The sequence below is a fragment of the Nerophis lumbriciformis genome, linkage group LG19, assembly GCF_033978685.3.
Source record: "Nerophis lumbriciformis linkage group LG19, RoL_Nlum_v2.1, whole genome shotgun sequence".
NCBI lineage: Eukaryota > Metazoa > Chordata > Actinopteri > Syngnathiformes > Syngnathidae > Nerophis > Nerophis lumbriciformis.
Window position 1 is genome coordinate 42490924 of NC_084566.2, and position 20701 is coordinate 42511624.

General features: G+C 31.1%; 1 protein-coding gene across 1 annotated transcript in view; it reads right to left on the reverse strand.

The window, feature by feature from the left end:
- sema6ba (sema domain, transmembrane domain (TM), and cytoplasmic domain, (semaphorin) 6Ba) overlaps positions 1–20701 on the reverse strand; it is a 143700-nt gene that overhangs the window by 40090 nt on the left and 82909 nt on the right. The window contains exons 2-5 of the mRNA XM_061978748.2: positions 11843–11966; positions 7407–7518; positions 728–788; positions 608–670 (exon numbers count right to left, since the gene is read on the reverse strand). Coding sequence (XP_061834732.1) covers positions 608–670; positions 728–788; positions 7407–7518; positions 11843–11966 — 360 coding nt within the window. The remainder of the gene's footprint in view (positions 1–607; positions 671–727; positions 789–7406; positions 7519–11842; positions 11967–20701) is intronic.

Below are 20701 nucleotides of genomic sequence, written 5' to 3' on the forward strand. Positions count from 1 at the left end.
GTTTTAGAATTTGGAATGTGAAGAGGATACACCCCCCTCCTTGCCTTATCAGTGTTGGGGAAGGGAGAGGCATTCCTTTCTGGGGGGGGGGGGTTGGGGGCGACTGCTTTCCTTTTCAAGAAGTAGTTTCTTTCCGTTTGAATGTTAGACCATAAAGAGATGACGGTATGACTGTATTGATGTGGGCTGGTCTCCTGAAGCTTCAGTAAAACTTGTTAATATTCCTATTCTGTCTTGATGGTCCTTCTTACTCAACATATATGTCATCGAAAGAATTTGGGATTGACCAGTCAAATCGTTCTGTGTAAATAACTCATTTGACAACGTATATATCTGCGGCTTATAGTCTGGTGCGACTAATATATGGACAACTGTTTAGTTTTATGACAACATTTTGTGGGTGTGTAATACAGTTTGAGAACCCCTGATCTAAGCAATATGTTGGCCCCTAGAAATGGAGGAAGTGGACAAGAGTACCCTGAACATACTTCAGGCCTATTTGGCTCTTTTTTGATGGTATTCAGGTAACATATTGATGATTTGGAATGTAGAGGACATTTAATTTAATGATATAATAAAATGCGTTCATGCAATAGGAGGACCGTACCTCGTGTTTGCCCTTCATCCGGCACACTCGGATGTCGTTTTTGTTGGATTCCCATGTTCGTTTCTGCAGAAAAGACAAGTAGTCACCAAGCCATCAGGGTTATTGGAGTGAGGGTTTTACCTTGCTGTAGAACATCTCATCACCCGCCATGTTGTCCAGCTCCACTCGGTATAAATCATCTCTACGGTCAGGGAAGGAAAAAGAAGTCATTGTCAATACACAACTGCTTTCTGATGCACAATGTCCAGGCTAGTGTTAGAATAATTATGTGTAAGTTATCACAAAAGCTTCCGTTTTCGGAAACAGAGGCTGTCTTTGTTGCACCAAGTCAAGGGCTTGGAAAATTCCGCTGTGTATGATGGGAAGAGACGGGAGGGGTTATCTATTGTCATCCAAGACCTGCCCAAGCTCGATCCAGGACCAGTCCAAGCCCGAGGCATCTTTTTGTTTTGTGTTAACGTGACTGAAAACAATGGCTGTTTACATACCGCCATTCCTTTAGAAACAGCTGTTATGTAAACAGGGACAGTCCAAATATAAGAGGAGACGTGAACCTTTTTCCGTTAGAGCGTGGGTGACACTGTAAGAGGGTACAGGTCGACACGTTTCTCCTCAATTGAGCCAAATTTAATTCTGTCTCTGTTTAATTCCTTGCTTCTTGTCTTGTTTAATAGATGTCATCAGTGTTTGAACCTGACAAGTGTTGTCCCGATACCAATATTTCGGTACTTTTTGTTACTTTTCTAAATAAAGGGGACCACAAAAATGTCATTATTGGCTTTATTTGAACAAAAAAATGTTAGTGTACATGAAACATTTGTTTATTATTGCAATTTAGTCCTTAAATAAAATAGTGAACATACTAGACAACTTGTCTTTTAGTAGTAAGTAAACAAACATATTGTGCCATTTATCTTTCTATTAGTTATGAGGGACAAACTGTAAAAAATAGATTATTAATCTGCTTGTTCATTTACTGTTAATATCTGCTTATTTTCTGTTTTAACATGTTCTATCTACACTTCTGTTAAAATGTAATAATCACTTATTCTTCTCTTCTTTGATACTTGACATTAGTTTTGGATGATACCACACATTTAGGTATCGATCCGATACCAAGTAGTTACAGGATCATACATTGGTCAATTGATAAAAAAAAAAAAAGTATAGATGTAATCATAGTAGTATCGACTAGATACGCTCTTGTACTTGGTATCATTACAGTGGATGTCAGGTGTAGATCCACCCATGGCGTTTGTTTACATTCAGGAACGGCGTCATTAGCGGTGATGCTGGAAAGCAAGCATGTTTAGCTATTCGTCGTCCTGCAGTGATAATGCTACTTGTAAGAAATTTACTTTATTTGTCGTCATGGAGGCCGGGATTAGTGATTTAGAAGTAGCTAAAACACTGCAGACTGTGGGTGGATGTTAGCTGCTAGCTAGCTAGCCATGTCTTAAAGCGTTTCAGTGTTGTAACTTCACTTGTATATATATATATATATATATATATATATATATATATATATCAGTGACGTGAGGTTGATGGCTGGTGAGGCACTGACTTCATCACAGTCAGATTTACAAACATATGAACCCTAACGAGTATCTTATTCACCATTTGATTGGCAGCAGTTAACGGGTTATGTTTAAAAGCTCATACCAGCATTCTTCCCTGCTTGGCACTCAGCATCAAGGCTTGGAATTGGGGGTTAAATTACCAACAATTATTCCTGGGCGCGGCGCCACTGCTGCCCACTGCTCCCCTCACCTCCCAGGGGGTGAACAAGGGGATGGGTCAAATGCAGAGGACACATTTCATTACACCTAGTGTGTGTGTGACAATCATTGCTACTTTAACTTAACTTTAACTTTACACATACAAACTGTAGCACACAAAAAAGCACATTTAATTAAAAAAAACGTTATTATGGTCTTACCTTTACTCATAAAATAAATCCATGAGCCGCTGTTGTGCTGGATTAATGCACCCCCTGACGAGAGTGTTATATCAACTAAAGCCCTCACTTCAACTTTCCACGTGCAAGATTGAATCTATTTAAAAAAGTGTAACCGAGGGTTTATAAATGTGGCCTATACTGTATGAAACTACAAAATAACAAACACGGAGGCTCCAGTTTACACGAGGACCACTTTATTTACCTTCTTTCAAAAACTTCCGCTCCACTCCAACGTGTCGTCACTTCCGCTCTTAGCGCCTTCAAAATAAGAGCTCAAGGCATATACTGTACTGCGCATAACAGGAACTTAACATCACAAAGAGGAAAGCCCATGAAAATAGGTTACAAAAGTTATTTAATAAGAAGCCAAAAAGTGCAAAAACAATAATGTTCGTGTTGGAGGAGTTGTGAATTAGGTGCACCTGCAGTCTGCAGGTGTACCTAATGTTGTGGCCCTACAGTCATTCACAACTCCTCCAACACGAACATTATTGTTTTTCCACTTTTTGGCTTCTTATGAAATAACTTTTTTAAATAGATTCAATCTTGCACGTGGAAAGTTTAAGTGTGGATGTTACGGCTACTCTTGCGTTCAAAAAGTTCGAAAAAATAAAAATAAAGTAATGCAGAGTAGTCCTGAGGAGGAGGTGTTTGACTCACTAAATTCCTTAATAAGCACTCGCGGAGATATGTCGAGATTCCAAATGATCATAATTTATTTTCACAAACAAAACATATTCTCCGTGGTTGACTTTCAAAATAATCAAAATAACTTATTTAGCGTGGCTTCAATATAATTTAGCGTGGCTTCCAAATAATTTAGCGGTAAACAAACTGTTTCACTCCTCACTCCTTCAACATGATAGACAGACAAAGGGCACCCAGCTGTCCTGTCTTCTTAATTATAGGAGGAGGAAGTGGCTCACCAGTAGGAGCGTGAGCAGCTGAAAACAATCAGTCAATCACAATGAAATCTAAAACATCCAATAATTCATCAACATCGTTATTGACATTATTTGATTTCATTGTCAAAACAATTAATAAATAAATAATATAGATAGGCTCCAACAGTGGGCTTTAGTTGATATAACACTCCCGTCAGCGGTTGCCTTGCATTCTACGGCGGGGGTGCAGGAGGCGAGCCTCAGCCAGTGCGTCTTTTGCAGCCGTTTTATGATCGCTCAGCACAAGAAATACTTTACACACATACAGTTGTTGACAAAATACACTGTACATTATATACCTCAGCTAACTAAACTATGGAAATGTATAATATAATTCATATAGCAATACGGTCTCACTGCACAGCAGGCCAGCAGTTAGCCGAGTCACTATCATTTTTACAGGTTAAAAAAAATCTCCTGGAATTCCCAGAATTCCCGTTATTTTCAAACCCTATTTTCACCCTTTTTTCTGTCAACTACTCCTCCCACATTTTTCAACCCACTTCAACCGCTCCAAAGTCAAAAAATTCCTCTTAATTAGGACAAAAAACTAAATTGTTTTTGAACTGGAAAAATTCCCAGTTTTCCTAGAAATCCCAATTTTTTTGTGACATTTTCCCCATTCAAAATTAATTGTCCATTTTTCAACTGATTCAAACCTTTATACCTTCAACACATTCAACTCATCCTGGAAATTCAAACAACAATTTTTCCACGTTCAACAAATTTCCAGGAATTCCTGTTTTTTTCTAACCTTATTTCCAACCTTTTTTAGTGTGATGACTCCTTTCCCATTTTTCAACCCACTTCAACCTGTCAAAACATTCCTCTTAGTCAGGACAAAAAAAAAAAGTTGGTTTAAGAACTTGAAAAATTTCCTGTTTTCCCGAAATTCCATAATTCCATTTTTCGATTAAAAAACTGTTACTACTTCAACATTTTTTTGACCGATTTAAACAATTCCAACATCAACCAATTCAGCTCATTCAGAACATTCAAATTTCTTTTACCATTTTCTAAAAAATGTCCTTTTCCCGGAATTTCCAAATTTTCATGAAATTCCCATTGAAATGAATGGGACATTTTTCAAAGTTCCACAACTCCCACATTTTTTATCCGATTCAAACCGTTCCAACTTCAAAATATTCAGCCTGTTCTGAAATTGTGTGCTCTACTTCAACAGTTTTTTAAAAAAATTCCGGATTTACTAGAAATCACAATTTTTTGTGACATTTTCCCCATTCAAAATGTATCATCCCACATTTTTCAACTTATTCTAACCATTCCACTTTCAACATATTCCACTCATCCTGGACATTAAAACTATCATTTTTCCGAGTTAAAAAAATTCCAGGAATTCCCAGAATTCCCAGTTTTCCAAACCCTATTTTCACTCTTTTTTTCTGTCGACTACTCCTTCCACATTTTTCAACCCACTAAATCCGTTCCACCGTCAAAACATTCCTCTTAATTAGGGGAAAAAAATTAAGCTGTTTTTTGAACTGGAAAAATTCCAGATTTCCCGAAATTCCAGGAACTCATTAATACCATTTCTGAATTAAAAATGTTACTACTTCAACATTTCTCGACAGTTTGGAAAAATTCCAACACCAACCATTTCAACTCATTCAGAACATTCACTTTTTTTTTTTACCATTTTCTAAAAAAATCCTGCTTTTCCCGGAATTTCCAAATGTTCATAAAATTCCCATTGAAAAGAATGGGACATTTTCAAAAGTTCCACAACTCCCACATTTTTTATCCGATTCAAACCGTTCCAATTTCAAAATATTCAGCATGTTCGGGAATTGTGTGCTCTTTTTCAACAAATGTAAAACAAATTCCCGGATTTTCTAGAAATCCCAATTTTTTTGTGACATTTTCTCCATTCAAAATTAATTGTCCATTTTTCAACTGATTCAAACCTTTTATACCTTCAACACACTCAACTCATCCTGGAAATTCAAACATTTTTTCCACGTTCAACAAATTTCCAGGAATTCCTGTTTTTTTCTAACCTTATTTCCAACCTTTTTTCAGTGCGATGACTCCTTTCCCATTTTTCAACCCACTTCAAGCGTTCTACTGTCAAAACATTCCTCTTAATCAGGACAAAAAAAACAAGTTGGTTCAAGAACTTGAAAAATTCCCGCTTTTCCCGAAATTCCATCATTCTGTTTTTCAATGAAAAAACTGTTACTACTTCAACATTTCTTAACCGATTTAAGCAATTCCAACATCAACCAATTCAACTCATTCAGGACATTCATGCTCTTAATCATTTTCTTTTTCAAATCCTGCTTTTCCCAAAATTTCCAGGAAGTTCCCATTGAACTGAATGGGACATTTTTCCAAGTTGCACAATTTGCAAATTTTTCAACCTATTCAAACCATTCTACCTTCAACACATTCCACTCATCCTGGACATTCAAACTATCGTTTTTCCAGGTTACAAAAAATCTCCTGGAATTCCCAGAATTCCTGTTTTTTCAAACCCTATTTTCACCCTTTTTTCTGTCGACTACTCCTCCCACATTTTTCAACCCACTTCAACCGTTCCACTGTCAAAACATTCCTCTTAATCAGGACAAAAAACCAAGTTGGTTTAAGAACTTGAAAAATTCACGGTTTTCCCAAAATTCCATAATTCCATGTTTCAATGAAACATTTTTTTACTACTTCAACATTTCTTAACCGATTTAAACAATTCCAACATCAACCAATTCAACTCATTCATGACAATAATCTTAATAATTAAAAAAAAAAATTCCGCTTTTCCCCAAATTTCCAAATTTCCAGGAAGTTCCCATTGAACTGAATGGGACATTTTTCCAAGTTGCACAATTCCCCATTTTTTCAACCTATTTAAACCATTCCAACATCAACACATTCCACTCATCCTGGACATTCACACTATCATTTTTCCAGGTTAAAAAAATCTCCTGGAATTCCTACAATTCCCGTTTTTTTTCAAACCCTATTTTCACCCTTTTTTTTGTCGACTACTCCTCCCACATTTTTCAACCCACTTCAACCGTTCCACTGTCAAAACATTCCTCTTAATCAGGACAAAAAACAAATGGTTTAGGAACTTGAAAAATTCCCGGTTTTCCCGAATTCCATCATTAAATTTTTCTATGAAAACAATGTTACTACTTCGACATTTTTTAACTGATTTAAACAAATCCAACATCAACCAATTCAACTCATTCATGACAATAATCTTAATCTTTTTTTTTTTTAATCCCGCTTTTCCCAAAATTCCCAAATTTCCAGGAAGTTCCCATTGAACTGAATGGGACATTTTTATAAGTTGCACAATTTGCACATTTTTCAACCTCTTCAAACCATTCCAACATCAACACATTCCACTCATCCTGGACATTCAAACTATCATTTTTCCAAGTTAAAAAAATCTCCTGGAATCACCAAATTTTCATGAAATTCCCATTTAAATGAATGGGGCATTTTTCCAAGTTGCACAATTCGCACATTTTTCAACCTATTCAAACCATTCCAACATCAACACATTCCACTCATCCAACTAACATTTTCCCAAGTTCCAAACCAAATTCCAATTTTCCTGGAAATTCAAACTCTTCAACATTGAAACCATTTATACATTCAAACTATTCTTACATTCTCTCAGCATTTCACTTAAACTTCAGCATTGGAGCATTCACACGCACTTCCTCCAGGAATTGCCTCATCCAGTAATGAATATTTTACCCATAATGCAGTGGTGATCATGATGACGTCAACAGTCTTTAACACAGCCTAAGTAGAGCCGAGTGGAAACAAGCTGACAGGGAACAGCAGATGGTAGGCGGCGAATGAGCGACATGAATGTGAGCACATCAGTCACACGCAGTTGGAGGCGGTTGCCGTTGGTTACCTGGCTCCGATGTAGAGAGTGCGGTTGACTTGGAGGACCGTCTGGATGTGCAGCTCTTGTCTCTGGGCTGAACGATGAGCTCTGCCCAGGAAGACTGGGTACCTCCTCACCACTGGGAAAGCCAAAAGGAAATGTCAGAAGTGTGGAGGAAAACTTCCTCGTGTCCTCTGCAGTGTATTAAGGGACTGAGGCAGATTGGGACACCACCTGTGGGGCTGCAGCCGTCAGTCCACATTGCCCACAATGAAACGTGTGGCAAAAACAACGCCAGTGCTAACATGTCAAGTGTGAGGATATTTCCTCTTATTCTTCTTAAAAACATGAATATCTTTGCTCATTTTGTTTTTATTTTTCTGTCAGCACGTCTGTGATACGCCGGCATTTAAAGACATGATGACATTTGGAGGGAGGATGAGGTCGCAACCTCGCTAACCCTAACCCTAACCCTAACCCTAACCCTAACAAGAGTGGGACCAAGTTGTGTGAAAAATAACTATATCATTTTAGTCGAAGTCAGCCAGCTAAACTTGGTCTACATCAGTTCAAGTACGATTTAAAGCTGCGTCAATTTGTATTGCCGAGGGGGGAAAAAAAGGCACATTAACACACACACACACACACACACACACACACACACACACACACACACACACACACACACACACACACACACACACACACACTTGTATTTCTTACCTTCTTGAGACCTCTGAAAAATGTGTATTTACAACATTAATAATATATACATACTATGCAAAGGTAAGCTTTCTGTTATTTTTTTTTTTTTTTTAATATTTTGTTTGTGATTGGTTTTTAATCTTCATTATTTACTTAAAGTTATGACAGTATCTCTCCTCTCTCTCTCTCTCTCTCTCTCTCTCTCTCTCTTATATATATATGTGTATATATATATATATATATATATATATATATATATATATATAAATATATATATATATATATATATATATATATATTTAATAAATACATTATATTAAAAAATGTATATTATATATTAAAAATTAAATTTCAATTTATTACACACACTTGTTATTTCATATGTTGACCAGAGCTTCGTGTCTTAAGAAGGGTAGAAATACAAGAACACACACACACACACACACACACACACACACACACACACACACACACACACACACACACACACACACACACACACACATTATTGTATTTGTTACCTTTCTAGATATATAAAGAAGTGTATTTACAAAATTAATAATATATACATATTAGGCAAATATAAAAAAAGCTTTTACCTAATTGTTTATAATTTTTTGTTTGTAATTGGTTTTTAATCTTCATTATTTTTTACTTCAAATTATTACAGTATGTCTCTATATACATTTTTATTTATTCTGTTGTATTTAAAAAAAAATTTTTTTGTTTGTAATTGGTTTTTAATCTTCATTATTTATTTTGAGATATGACAATGTCTCTCTCTCTCTCTCTCTCTCTCTCTCTCTCTCTCTCTCTCTCTCTCTCTCTCTCTCTCTCTCTCTCTCTCTCTCTCTCTCTCTCACTTGCTCGCTCACTCGCTCACTCTCTCTCTTATATATATATGTGTGTGTACATATATATATATATATATATATATATATATATATATATATATATATGCTGTATATATATATATATAATACATATATTATATTAAAAATGTATATTATATATTAAAAATTAAATTTCAATTTATTACACACACTTGTTATTTCATATGTTGACCAGAGCTACGTGTCTCAAGAAGGGTAGAAATACAAGAACACACACACACACACACACACACACACACACACACACACACACACACACACACACACACACACACACACACACACACACACACACATTATTGTATTTGTTACCTTTCTAGATATATAAAGAAGTGTATTTACAAAATTAATAATATATACATATTAGGCAAATATAAAAAAAGCTTTTACCTAATTGTTTATAATTTTTTGTTTGTAATTGGTTTTTAATCTTCATTATTTTTACTTCAAATTATTACAGTATGTCTCTATATACATTTGTATTTATTCTGTTAATTGTATTTTTTTTAAATATTTTGTTTGTAATTGGTTTTTAATCTTCATTTATTTTGAGTTATGACAATGTCTCTCTCTCTCTCTCTCTCTCTCTCTCTCTCTCTCTCTCTTATATATATATATATGTGTATGTATATATATATATATATATATATATATATATATATATATAAATATATATATATATGTATATATAATATAATGTATATATATATTTAATACATATATTAAATTAAAAATGTATATTATATATTAAAAATTAAATTTCAATTTATTACACACACTTGTTATTTCATATGTTGACCAGAGCTTCGTGTTTTAAGAAGGGTAGAAATACAAGAACACCTATCTATCTATCTATCTATCTATCTATCTATCTATCTATCTATCTATCTATCTATCTATCTATCTATCTATCTATCTATCTATCTACCTATCTATCTATCTATCTATCTATCTATCTATCTATTTTTAATCAATTTTGGCCAAAGAGGGTACATTTAAATTTATTACACACACTTGTTATTTCATATGTTGACCAGAGAAGTGTAGAGAAGGTAATGTAAGAGTAGAGAAGGTAATGTAAGTGTAGAGAAGTTAATGTAGTGATCCATCTCTAGTGATTGGATGTAGTGATCCATCTCTAGTGATTGGATGTAGTGATCCATCTCTCGTGATTGGATGTAGTGATCCATCTCTAGTGATTGGATGTAGTGATCCATCTCTAGGGATTGGATGTAGTGATCCATCTCTAGTGATTGGATGTAGTGATCCATCTCTAGTGAATGGATGTAGTGATCCATCTCTAGTGATTGGATGTAGTGATCCATCTCTAGTGATTGGATGTAGTGATCCATCTCTAGTGATTGGATGTAGTGATCCATCTCTAGTGAATGAATGTAGTGATCCATCTCTCGTGATTGGATGTAGTCATCCATCTCTAGTGAATGAATGTAGTGATCCATCTCTAGTGATTGGATGTAGTGATCCATCTCTAGTGATTGGATGTAGTGATCCATCTCTAGTGAATGGATGTAGTGATCCATCTCTAGTGATTGGATGTAGTGATCCATCTCTAGTGAATGAATGTAGTGATCCATCTCTAGTGATTGGATGTAGTGATCCATCTCTAGTGATTGGATGTAGTGATCCATCTCTAGTGAATGAATGTAGTGATCCATCTCTAGTGATTGGATGTAGTCATCCATCTCTAGTGAATGAATGTAGTGATCCATCTCTAGTGATTGGATGTAGTGATCCATCTCTAGTGATTGGATGTAGTGATCCATCTCTAGTGAATGGATGTAGTGATCCATCTCTAGTGATTGGATGTAGTGATCCATCTCTAGTGAATGGATGTAGTGATTGGATGTAGTGATCCATCTCTAGCGATTTGATGTAGTGATCCATCTCTAGTGATTGGATGTAGTGATCCATCTCTAGTGATTGGATGTAGTGATCCATCTCTAGTGATTGGATGTAGTGATCCATCTCTAGTGATTGGATGTAGTGATCCATCTCTAGTGAATGGATGTAGTGATCCATCTCTAGTGATTGGATGTAGTGATCCATCTCTAGTGATCCATCTCTAGTGATTGGATGTAGTCCTCCATCTCTAGTGAATGGATGTAGTGATCCATCTCTAGTGAATGATTGTAGTGATCCATCTCTAGTGATTGGATGTAGTGATCCATCTCTAGTGATCCATCTCTAGTGATTGGATGTAGTCCTCCATCTCTAGTGAATGGATGTAGTGATCCATCTCTAGTGATTGGATGTAGTGATCCATCTCTAGTGAATGATTGTAGTGATCCATCTCTAGTGATTGGATGTAGTGATCCATCTCTAGTGAATGATTGTAGTGATCCATCTCTAGTGATTGGATGTAGTGATCCATCTCTAGTGATTGGATGTAGTGATCCATCTCTAGTGTCTCCTTCCTGCCTGTAATCTAACTCATCCTGACGTCTGCATCACCACATCTCATCCACACCAGGCTCCCTTTCACTCTTTCATGTGCCTTCAATCCTTTCTTATTCTCTTATGACCATGCAGCATGAAGATAACCTTTGTACATACATACATACATACATACATACATATATATATATATATATATATATATATATATCTATCTATATATATATATATATATATATATATATATATATATATATATATATATATATACAGTATATGCCTGGGTGGACTTCTAATGCAGCCCCACACCAAGGCTGTGATCTTTGACCTCCCTATTTCCACTTTTACCATGGAGCCATTTATCAGTGCGACACACACACACACACACACACACACACGGACACACACATGGACACACACACACACACACACGGACACAAGGACACGTACCCTCCAGGGGGACGTAGCTGAGTGGACTGGGCTCCTCTGGGAATGAGCCATCAGCCAGATGAAGCAGCAGGAGGAGAAACGGGAGGAGAGGACTCATGGCTGCCATGGCAACAGAACACATGCACTGTTAACAGAGTCAGAGAGAGGAGAAGTTAAAAAAAAACCCCACTTCATTTCTGTGAACACTTTGTGCAAAGCATGATAGTATAGACCAGGGGGGTCCAAAACTTTTTGACTGGGGGGGCTAAACATTTTGGGCCGGGGGCCGAAAGTGGACTGCATGTAAAATAGTGCTATTTCAGTTTTGAGCACATAGTAAGACGAGGCCTCTTAGTTTGACATTCGCAGGTGGATTGGATCACTTCTTGTAAGAAAGAGGCCCTAATTGGGACTTCGGAATGCAAACGTGACAACCCTATCCTTGAGAAGAGACTACCTGTCAAGTTACTCTCCATTAAATGTAGCTAAGCTACAAGTTACTGTCCATTATATGTAGCTAAGCTACAAGTTACTCTCCATTAAATGTAACTAAGCTACAAGTTACTGTCCATTATATGTAGCTAAGCTACAAGTTACTCTCCATTAAATGTAGCTAAGCTACAAGTTACTCTCCATTAAATGTAACTAAGCTACAAGTTACTGTCCAGTAAATGTAGCTAAATTGCAAGTTACTCTCCATTAAATGTAGCTAAGCTACAAGTTACTCTCCATTAAATGTAGTTAAGCTACAAGTTCCTCTCCATTAAATGTAACTAAGCTACAAGTTACTGTCCATTATATGTAGCTAAGCTACAAGTTACTCTCCATTAAATGTAACTAAGCTACAAGTTACTCTCCAGTAAATGTAACTAAGCTACACATTACTCTCATTAAATGTAACTAATCTACAAGTTACTCTCCATTAAATGTAGCTAAACTGCAAGTTACTATCCATTAAATGTAACTACGCTACAAGTTGCGCTCCATTAAATGTAACTAAGCTACAAGTTACTCTCTATTAAATGTAACTAAGCTACAAGTTACTCTCCATTAAATGTAACTAAGCTACAAGTTACTTTCCATTAAATATAGCAAAGCTACAAGTTACTCTCCATTAAATGTACCTAAACTACAAGCTACAAGTTACTCTCCATTAAATGTAGCTAAGCTACAAGTTACTCCCCATTAAATGTAACTAATCTACAAGTTACTCTCCATTAAATGTAACTAAGCTACAAGTTACTCTCCATTAAATGTAACTATGCTACAAGTTACTCTCCATTAAACGTAATTAAGCTACACTAGAACGCATGGAGCTGCGCACTTAGTCACAGTCTCGCCCTACGCTCTAAGGTACAGCTCCTGCGCTCCTCTATTTATTCAGGAGTTCCCCAGTCAGTTTGGTGGTAGTGGGGGGTGTATATTGTAGCCCGGAAGAGTTAGGGCTGCAAGGGATTCCGGGTATTTGTTCTGTTGTGTTTATGTTGTTTTACGGTGCGGATGTTCTCCCGAAATGTGTTTGTCATTCTTGTGGGTTCACAGTGTGGCGCATATTTGTAACAGTGTTAAAGTTGTTTATACGGCCCCCCTCAGTGTGACCTGTATGGCTGTTGACCAAGTATGCACGGCATTCACTTGCGTGGGTCTGCAGAAGCGTCATAAGCTACCTCGCTACATGGCCCTAAAAGTAGCTAAACTACAGAAAAGTATACTCGTTAAAAAACTGGAAAACATAGTTAAGCTACGTAGCTTAGCTACATGTAGCTTGTTACTGCCCATCACTGAACTTTAGATGCCTTAGACGATTTAAACAATTCCAACACCAACCAATTCAACTCATTCAGGACATTCATGCTCTTAATATATTTTTTTTAAATCCGGCTTTTTCCAAAATTCCCAAATTTCCAGGAAGTTCCCTTTGGACTGAATGGGACATTTTTCCAAGTTGCACAAATCGGACATTTTTCAACCTATTCAAACCATTCCACCTTCAACACATTCCACTCATCCTGGACATTCAAACTATCATTTTTCCAAGTTAAAAAAATCTCCAGGAATTCCCGTTTCTTCAAACCCTATTTTTACCCTTTTTCTGTCGACTACTCCTCCCACATTTTTCAACACACTTTAAACACTGTCAAAATATTCCTCTTAATCAGGACAAAAAAGTTGGTTTAAGAACATGAAAAATTCCCGGTTTTCCCGAAATTCCATCATTCCATTTTTCAATGAAAAAATGTTTATTACTTCAACATTTCTTGACCGATTTAAACAAATCCAACAGCAACCAATTCAACTTATTCATGACAATAATCTGAATCATTTTTATTTTTTTTTAAATCCTGTTTTTCCCAAAATTCCCAAATTTCCAGGAAGTTCCCATTGAACTGAATGGAACATTTTTCCAAGTTGCACACTTCGCACATTTTTCAACCTATTCAAACCATTCCAACATCAAAACATTCCACTCATCCTGGATATTCAAACTATCATTTTTCCAAATTCAAAATATTTTTTTAATTTTCTTTTAATTTTTGTAAAAATTTTAACTTTAAAAAAAAACTTTTTTTTTTTTTTTTTTTTTTAATTTTAAATATTTTTAAATTTTTAATTTTTTTTTTAATATTTTTAACTTTTTTAAACTTTTTAAAAAATTTTTTTTAACTTTTTAAACTTTTTTTAAAACTTTTTTTAACTTTTTACATTTTTTTTTACCCTAACCCTAACCCTAATCTTAACCCTAACCCTAACCCTAATTTTAACCCTAACCCTAACCCTAAACCTAACCCTAATCTTAACCCTAACCCTAAAAAAAATGTTAATTGTTAAAATTGTTTAAAAAAATTAAAAACATTCAAAATTGTTTTAAATTGTTTTAAAAAAATTTACAAATTAAAAAAAATTTAAAACATTTTACAAATTAAAAAAAATAAATAAATAAAAAAATTTAAAAACATTTTTTAAAAATTAAAAAAATTTGAAAATCATTTTTTACCTTGAAAACATTTTTTTACCTTGAAAAAAAAATTTTACTTTGAAAATTTTTTTGTGCCTTGAAAATTATTTTTTACCTTGAAAATCATGTTTTAACTTAAAACATTTTTTTTTTATTATTATTTTTTTTTTTTAAATTTTTTTAAATTTTTGTAAAAATTTTAACTTTTTTACCTTTTTTTAATTTTTTTTAAAAATTTTTTTAATTTTTTTAATTTTTTAAAATATTTTTTACTTTTTTAAACTTTTTTTAAATTTTTTAAAACTTTTTTTTAATTTATATTTTAGTTTTTTTATCTTTTAAAAACATTTTTTACCCTTACCCTAACCCTAATCTTAACCCTAACTCTAACCCCAAACCTAACCCTACCCCTAATCTTAACCCTAACCCTAACCCTAAAAAAAATGTTAATTGTTAAAATTGTTTAAAAAAATTAAAAACATTCAAAATTGTTTTAAATTGTTTTAAAAAAATTTACAAATTAAAAAGTTTAAAACATTTTAAAAATTAAAAAAAAAAATAAAAATTAAAAAATTTAAAAACATTTTTTAAAAATTAAAAAAATTTGAAAATCATTTTTTACCTTGAAAAATTTTTTTTACCTTAAAAAAAAAATTTTACTTTGAAATTTTTTTTGTACCTTGAAAATCATTTTTTACCTTGAAAATTTTTTTTACCTTGAACAATTTTTTTTACCTTGAAAATTCTTTTTTACCTTGAAAATCATGTTTTAACTTAAAACCTTTTTTTGAATTTTTTTTTAATTTTTGTAAAAATGTTAACTTTTTTAAAAATGTTTTAATTTTTTTTTTAATTTTTAAAATTTTTTTTTAAATTTTTTTAAATATTTTTAAATTTTTTAAATATTTTTAAATTTTTTAAATTTTTAAATTTTTTAAAACTTTTTTAAAACTTTTTTTAAACTTTTTTTTAAACTTTTTTTTAAACTTTTTTTTTACTTTTGTAACTTTTTTTTAACTTTTTTAAAACTTTTTTAAACTTTTAAATTTTTTTTTACCCTAACCCTAACCCTAATCTTAACCCTAACCCTAACCCTAATCTTAACCCTAACCCTAATCTTAACCCTAACCCTAACCCTAAAAAAAATGTTAATTGTTAAAATTGTTTAAAAAAATTAAAAACATTCAAAATTGTTTTAAATTGTTTAAAAAAATTTTACAAATTAAAAAAAAGTTTAAAACATTTTACAATTTAAAAAAAATAAAAAAAATAAAAAAATTTAAAAACATTTTTTAAAAATTAAAAAAATGTGAAAATCATTTTTTACCTTGAAAAAAAAATTTTACCTTGAAAATTTTTTTGTACCTTGAAAAACATTTTTTTACCTTGAAAAAAAAATTGTACCTTGAAAATTGTTTTTTACCTTGAAAATTTTTTTTTACCTTGAAAATCATGTTTTAACTTAAAATATATTTTTTTAATTTTTAAATTTTTTTTAATTTTTTTTTATTTTTTTTAAAATTTTGTAAAATTTTTATTTTTTTTAAATTTTTTTTAATTTTTTTAATTTTTTTAATTTTTTTAATTTTTTTAATTTTTTTAATTTTTTTAATTTTTTTTAAAGTTTTTTAAAAATTTTTAAATATTTTTTAATTTTTTGAAATTTTTTAAACTTTTTTTTTTTTACTTTTTTTTAAAAACTTTTTTTTTTAAAACTTTTTTTAAACTTTTTTTTAACCTTTTAAACTTTTTAAAACTTTTTTTAAACTTTTTTAAATTTTTGTAAATTTTTTTTACCCTAACCCTAATCTTAACCCTAACCCTAACCCTAACCCTCACCCTAAAAAAAATGTTAATTGTTAAAATTCTTTAAAAAAATTAAAAACATTCAAAATTGTTTTAAATTGTTTGTTTAAAATTTTTAAATATTTTTAAATTTTTAAAAAAATGTTTTAACTTTTTTTTTTTTTAAATTTCAACTTTTTTAAAACTTTTTTTTAAGCTTTTTTTTAAAACTTTTTTAAACTTTTAAAAATTTTTTTTACCCTAACCCTAACCCTAACCCTGCACTAAGTTAGTACTTGACCGATTTAAACAAATCCAACAGCAACCACTTCAACTCATTCATGACAATAATCTTAATCTTTTTTTTTTTTTAAATCCCCCTTTTCCCAAAATTCCCAAATTTCCGGGAAGTTTCCATTGAACTGAATGGGACATTTTTCCAAGTTGCACAATTCGCACATTTTTCAACCTATTCAAACCATTCCAACATCAACACATTCCACTCATCCTGGACATTCAAACAATCATTTTTCCAAGTTCAAAATATTTCCAGGAATTCCCGTTTTTTCCAAACCCTATTTTCACCCTTTTTTCTGTTGACGACTCCTCCCACATTTTCCAACCCATTTCAACCGTTCCACTGTCAAAACGTTCCTCTTAATCAGGACAAAAAAGTTGGTTTAAGAACATGAAAAATTCCCGGTTTTCCCGAAATTCCATCATTCCATTTTTCAATGAAAAAGTGTTTATTACTTCAACATTTCTTGACCGATTCAAACAAATCCAACAGCAACCAATTCAACTCATTCATGACAACAATCTGAATCTTTTTTTTTTTTTTTTTAAATCCCGCTTTTCCCAAAGTTCCCAAATTTCCAGGAAGTTCCCATTGAACTGAATGGAACATTTTTCCAAGTTGCACAATTCGCACATTTTTCAACCTATTCAAACCATTCCAACATCAACACATTCCACTCATCCTGGATATTCAAACTATAATTTTTCCAAATTCAAAATATTTCCAGGAATTCCCGTTTTTTCAAACCCTATTTTCAACCTTTTTTCTGTCGAGTACTCCTCCCACATTTTTCAACCCATTTCAACCGTTCCACTGTCAAAACATTCCTCTTAATTAGGACAAAAAAACAAGTTGGTTTAAGAACTTGAAAAATTCCCGGTTTTCCCGAAATTCCATCATTCCATTTTTCAATGAAAAAACTGTTACTACTTCAACATTTCTTGACCGATTTAAACAAATCCAACAGCAACCAATTCATCTCATTCATTCTGAATCAAAAATGTTAATTGTTAAAATTGTTTAAAAAAATTAAAAACATTTAAAATTGTTTTAAATTGTTTTAAAAATTTTACAAATTAAAAAAAAGTTTAAAACATTTTACAAATTAAAAAAAATAAAAAAATAAAAATTTAAAAACATTTTTAAAAATTAAAAACATTTGAAAATCATTTTTTACCTTGAAAAAAAAATTTTACCTTGAAAATTTTTTTGTACCTTGAAAATCATTTTTTACCTTGAAAAAAAAATTTTACCTTAGATTTTTTTTTACCTTGAAAATTATTTTTTACCTTGAAAATCATGTTTTAACTTAAAACATATTTTTTTAATTTTTTAGTTATTTTTAATTTTTTTAATTTTTTTTTTAATTTTTGTAAAAATTTTAACTTTTTTTTTAAAAATTTCTTTTAATTTTTTTTAATTTTTTTTTAAATTTTTAAATTTTTTTTTTCTAATTTAAAAAAAATTTTTTTAATTTTTTTTTAATTTTTTTTTAATTTTTAAAATTTTTTAATTATTTTTAAATTTTTAAAATTTTGTAAATTTTATAAATTTTTAAATATTTTTAAATTTTTTAAATTTTTTAAATTTTTTAAATTTTTTAAATTTTTTAAATTTTTTAAATTTTTTAAATTTTTTAAATTTTTTAAATTTTTTAAATTTTTTTAACTTTTAAAATTTTTTTTTACCCTAACCCTAACCCTAATCTTAACCCTAACCCTAACCCTAACCCTAATCTTAACCGTAACCCTAACCCTAAAAAAAATGTTAATTGGTAAAATTGTTTAAAAAAATTAAAAACATTTAAAATTGTTTTAAAAAATTTTACAAATTAAAAAAAAATGTAAAACATTTTATAAATTTAAAAAAAAAAAAATCTTTTTTAAACTCTTTTTTAACTTTTTTAAATTTTTTAAATTTTTTTTTACCCTAGCCCTAACCCTAACCCTTATTTTAACCCTAACCCTAACCCTAATTTTAACCCTAACCCTAACCCTAATCTTAACCCTAACCCTAACCCTAACCCTAATCTCAACCCTAACCCTAACCCTAACCCTAAAAAAAAATGTTAATTGTTAAAATTGTTTAAAAAAATCAAAAACATTCAAAATTGTTTAAATTTTTTTAAAAAAAAGTTTAAAACATTTTACAAATAAAAAAAATAAAAATAAAAAAATAAAATTTAAAAACATTTTTAAAAAATTAAAAAAATTTGAAAATCATTTTTTACCTTGAAAAAAAAATTTTACCTTGAAAATTTTTTTGTACCTTGAAAATAATTTTTTACCTTGAAACATTTTTTTTACCTTGAAAAAAAAATGTTACCTTGAAAATTTTTTTGTACCTTGAAAATCATTTTTTACCTTGAAAAAAAAATTTTACCTTGAAAAAAAAATGTTACCTTGAAAATTTTTTTGTACCTTGAAAATCATTTTTTTCCTTGAAAAAAAAAATGTACCTTGAAAAAAAAATTTTACCTTGAAAATTTTTTTGTACCTTGAAAATCATTTTTTACCTTGAAAAAAAATTTTACCTTGAAAAAAAAATTTTACCTTGAAAATTTTTTTGTACCTTGAAAATCATTTTTTACCTTGAAAAAAAATTTTACCTTGAAAAAAAAATTTTACCTTGAAAATTTTTTTTTACCTTGAAAATCATTTTTTACCTTGAAAAAAAAATTTTACCTTGAAAATTTTTTTGTACCTTGAAAATCATTTTTTACCTTGAAAAAAAAATGTTACCTTGAAAATTTTTTTTTACCTTAAATTATTTTTTACCTTGAAAATCATGTTTTAACTTAAAACATTTTTTTTTAATTTTTTAATTTTTTTAAAACATTTTTTAATTTTTTTTTAATATTTGTAAACATTTTAACTTTTTTTAATTTAAAATTTTTTTTTTTTTTTTTTTTTTTAAATTTAAAATTTTTTAAATATTTTTTAATTTTTTAATTTTTTTAAATTTTCTAAATATTTTAAATTTTTTTTAAACTTTTTTAAATTTTTTTTAACTTTTTTTAAACTTTTTTTAAACTTTTTTTAAACTTTTTTTTAACTTTTTAAAATTTTTTTTTTACCCTAACCCTAACCCTAACCCTGCACTAAGTTAGTACTTGACCGATTTAAACAAATCCAACAGCAACCAATTCAACTCATTCATGACAATAATCTGAATCTTTTTTTTTTTTTTAAATCCCGCTTTTCCCAAAATTCCCAAATTTCCAGGAAGTTCCCTTTGAACTGAATGGGACATTTTTCCAAGCTGCACAATTCGCACATTTTTCAACCTATTCAAACCATTACAACATCAACACATTCCACTCATCCTGGACATTCAAATTATAATTTTTCGAAGTTCAAAAAGTCTCCTGGAATTCCCAAATTTTTATGAAGTTCCCATTGAAATGAATGGGGCATTTTTCCAAGTTGCACAATTAATTTTTCATTTTTCGACCTATTCAAACCATTCCACCTTCAACACATTCCATTAATTTTTCCGAGTTCAAAATATTTCCAGGAATTTCTGTTTTTTCAAACCCTATTTTCACCCTTTTTTTCTGTTGACTACTCTTCAACACACTTCAACCGTTCCACTGTCAAAACATTCCTCTTAATTGGGACAAAAAAACAAGTTGGTTTAAGAACTTGAAAAATTCCCGGTTTTCCCGAAATTCCATCATTCCATTTTTCAATGAAAAAACTGTTACTACTTCAACATTTCTTTTTGACCGATTTAAACAATTCCAACATCAACCAATTCAGCTCATTCAGGACATTCATGCTCCTAATCAACGTTCCCTCTGAGGTGCGCGCCTGTGCAATTGCGCACTGCGCAAGCGTCC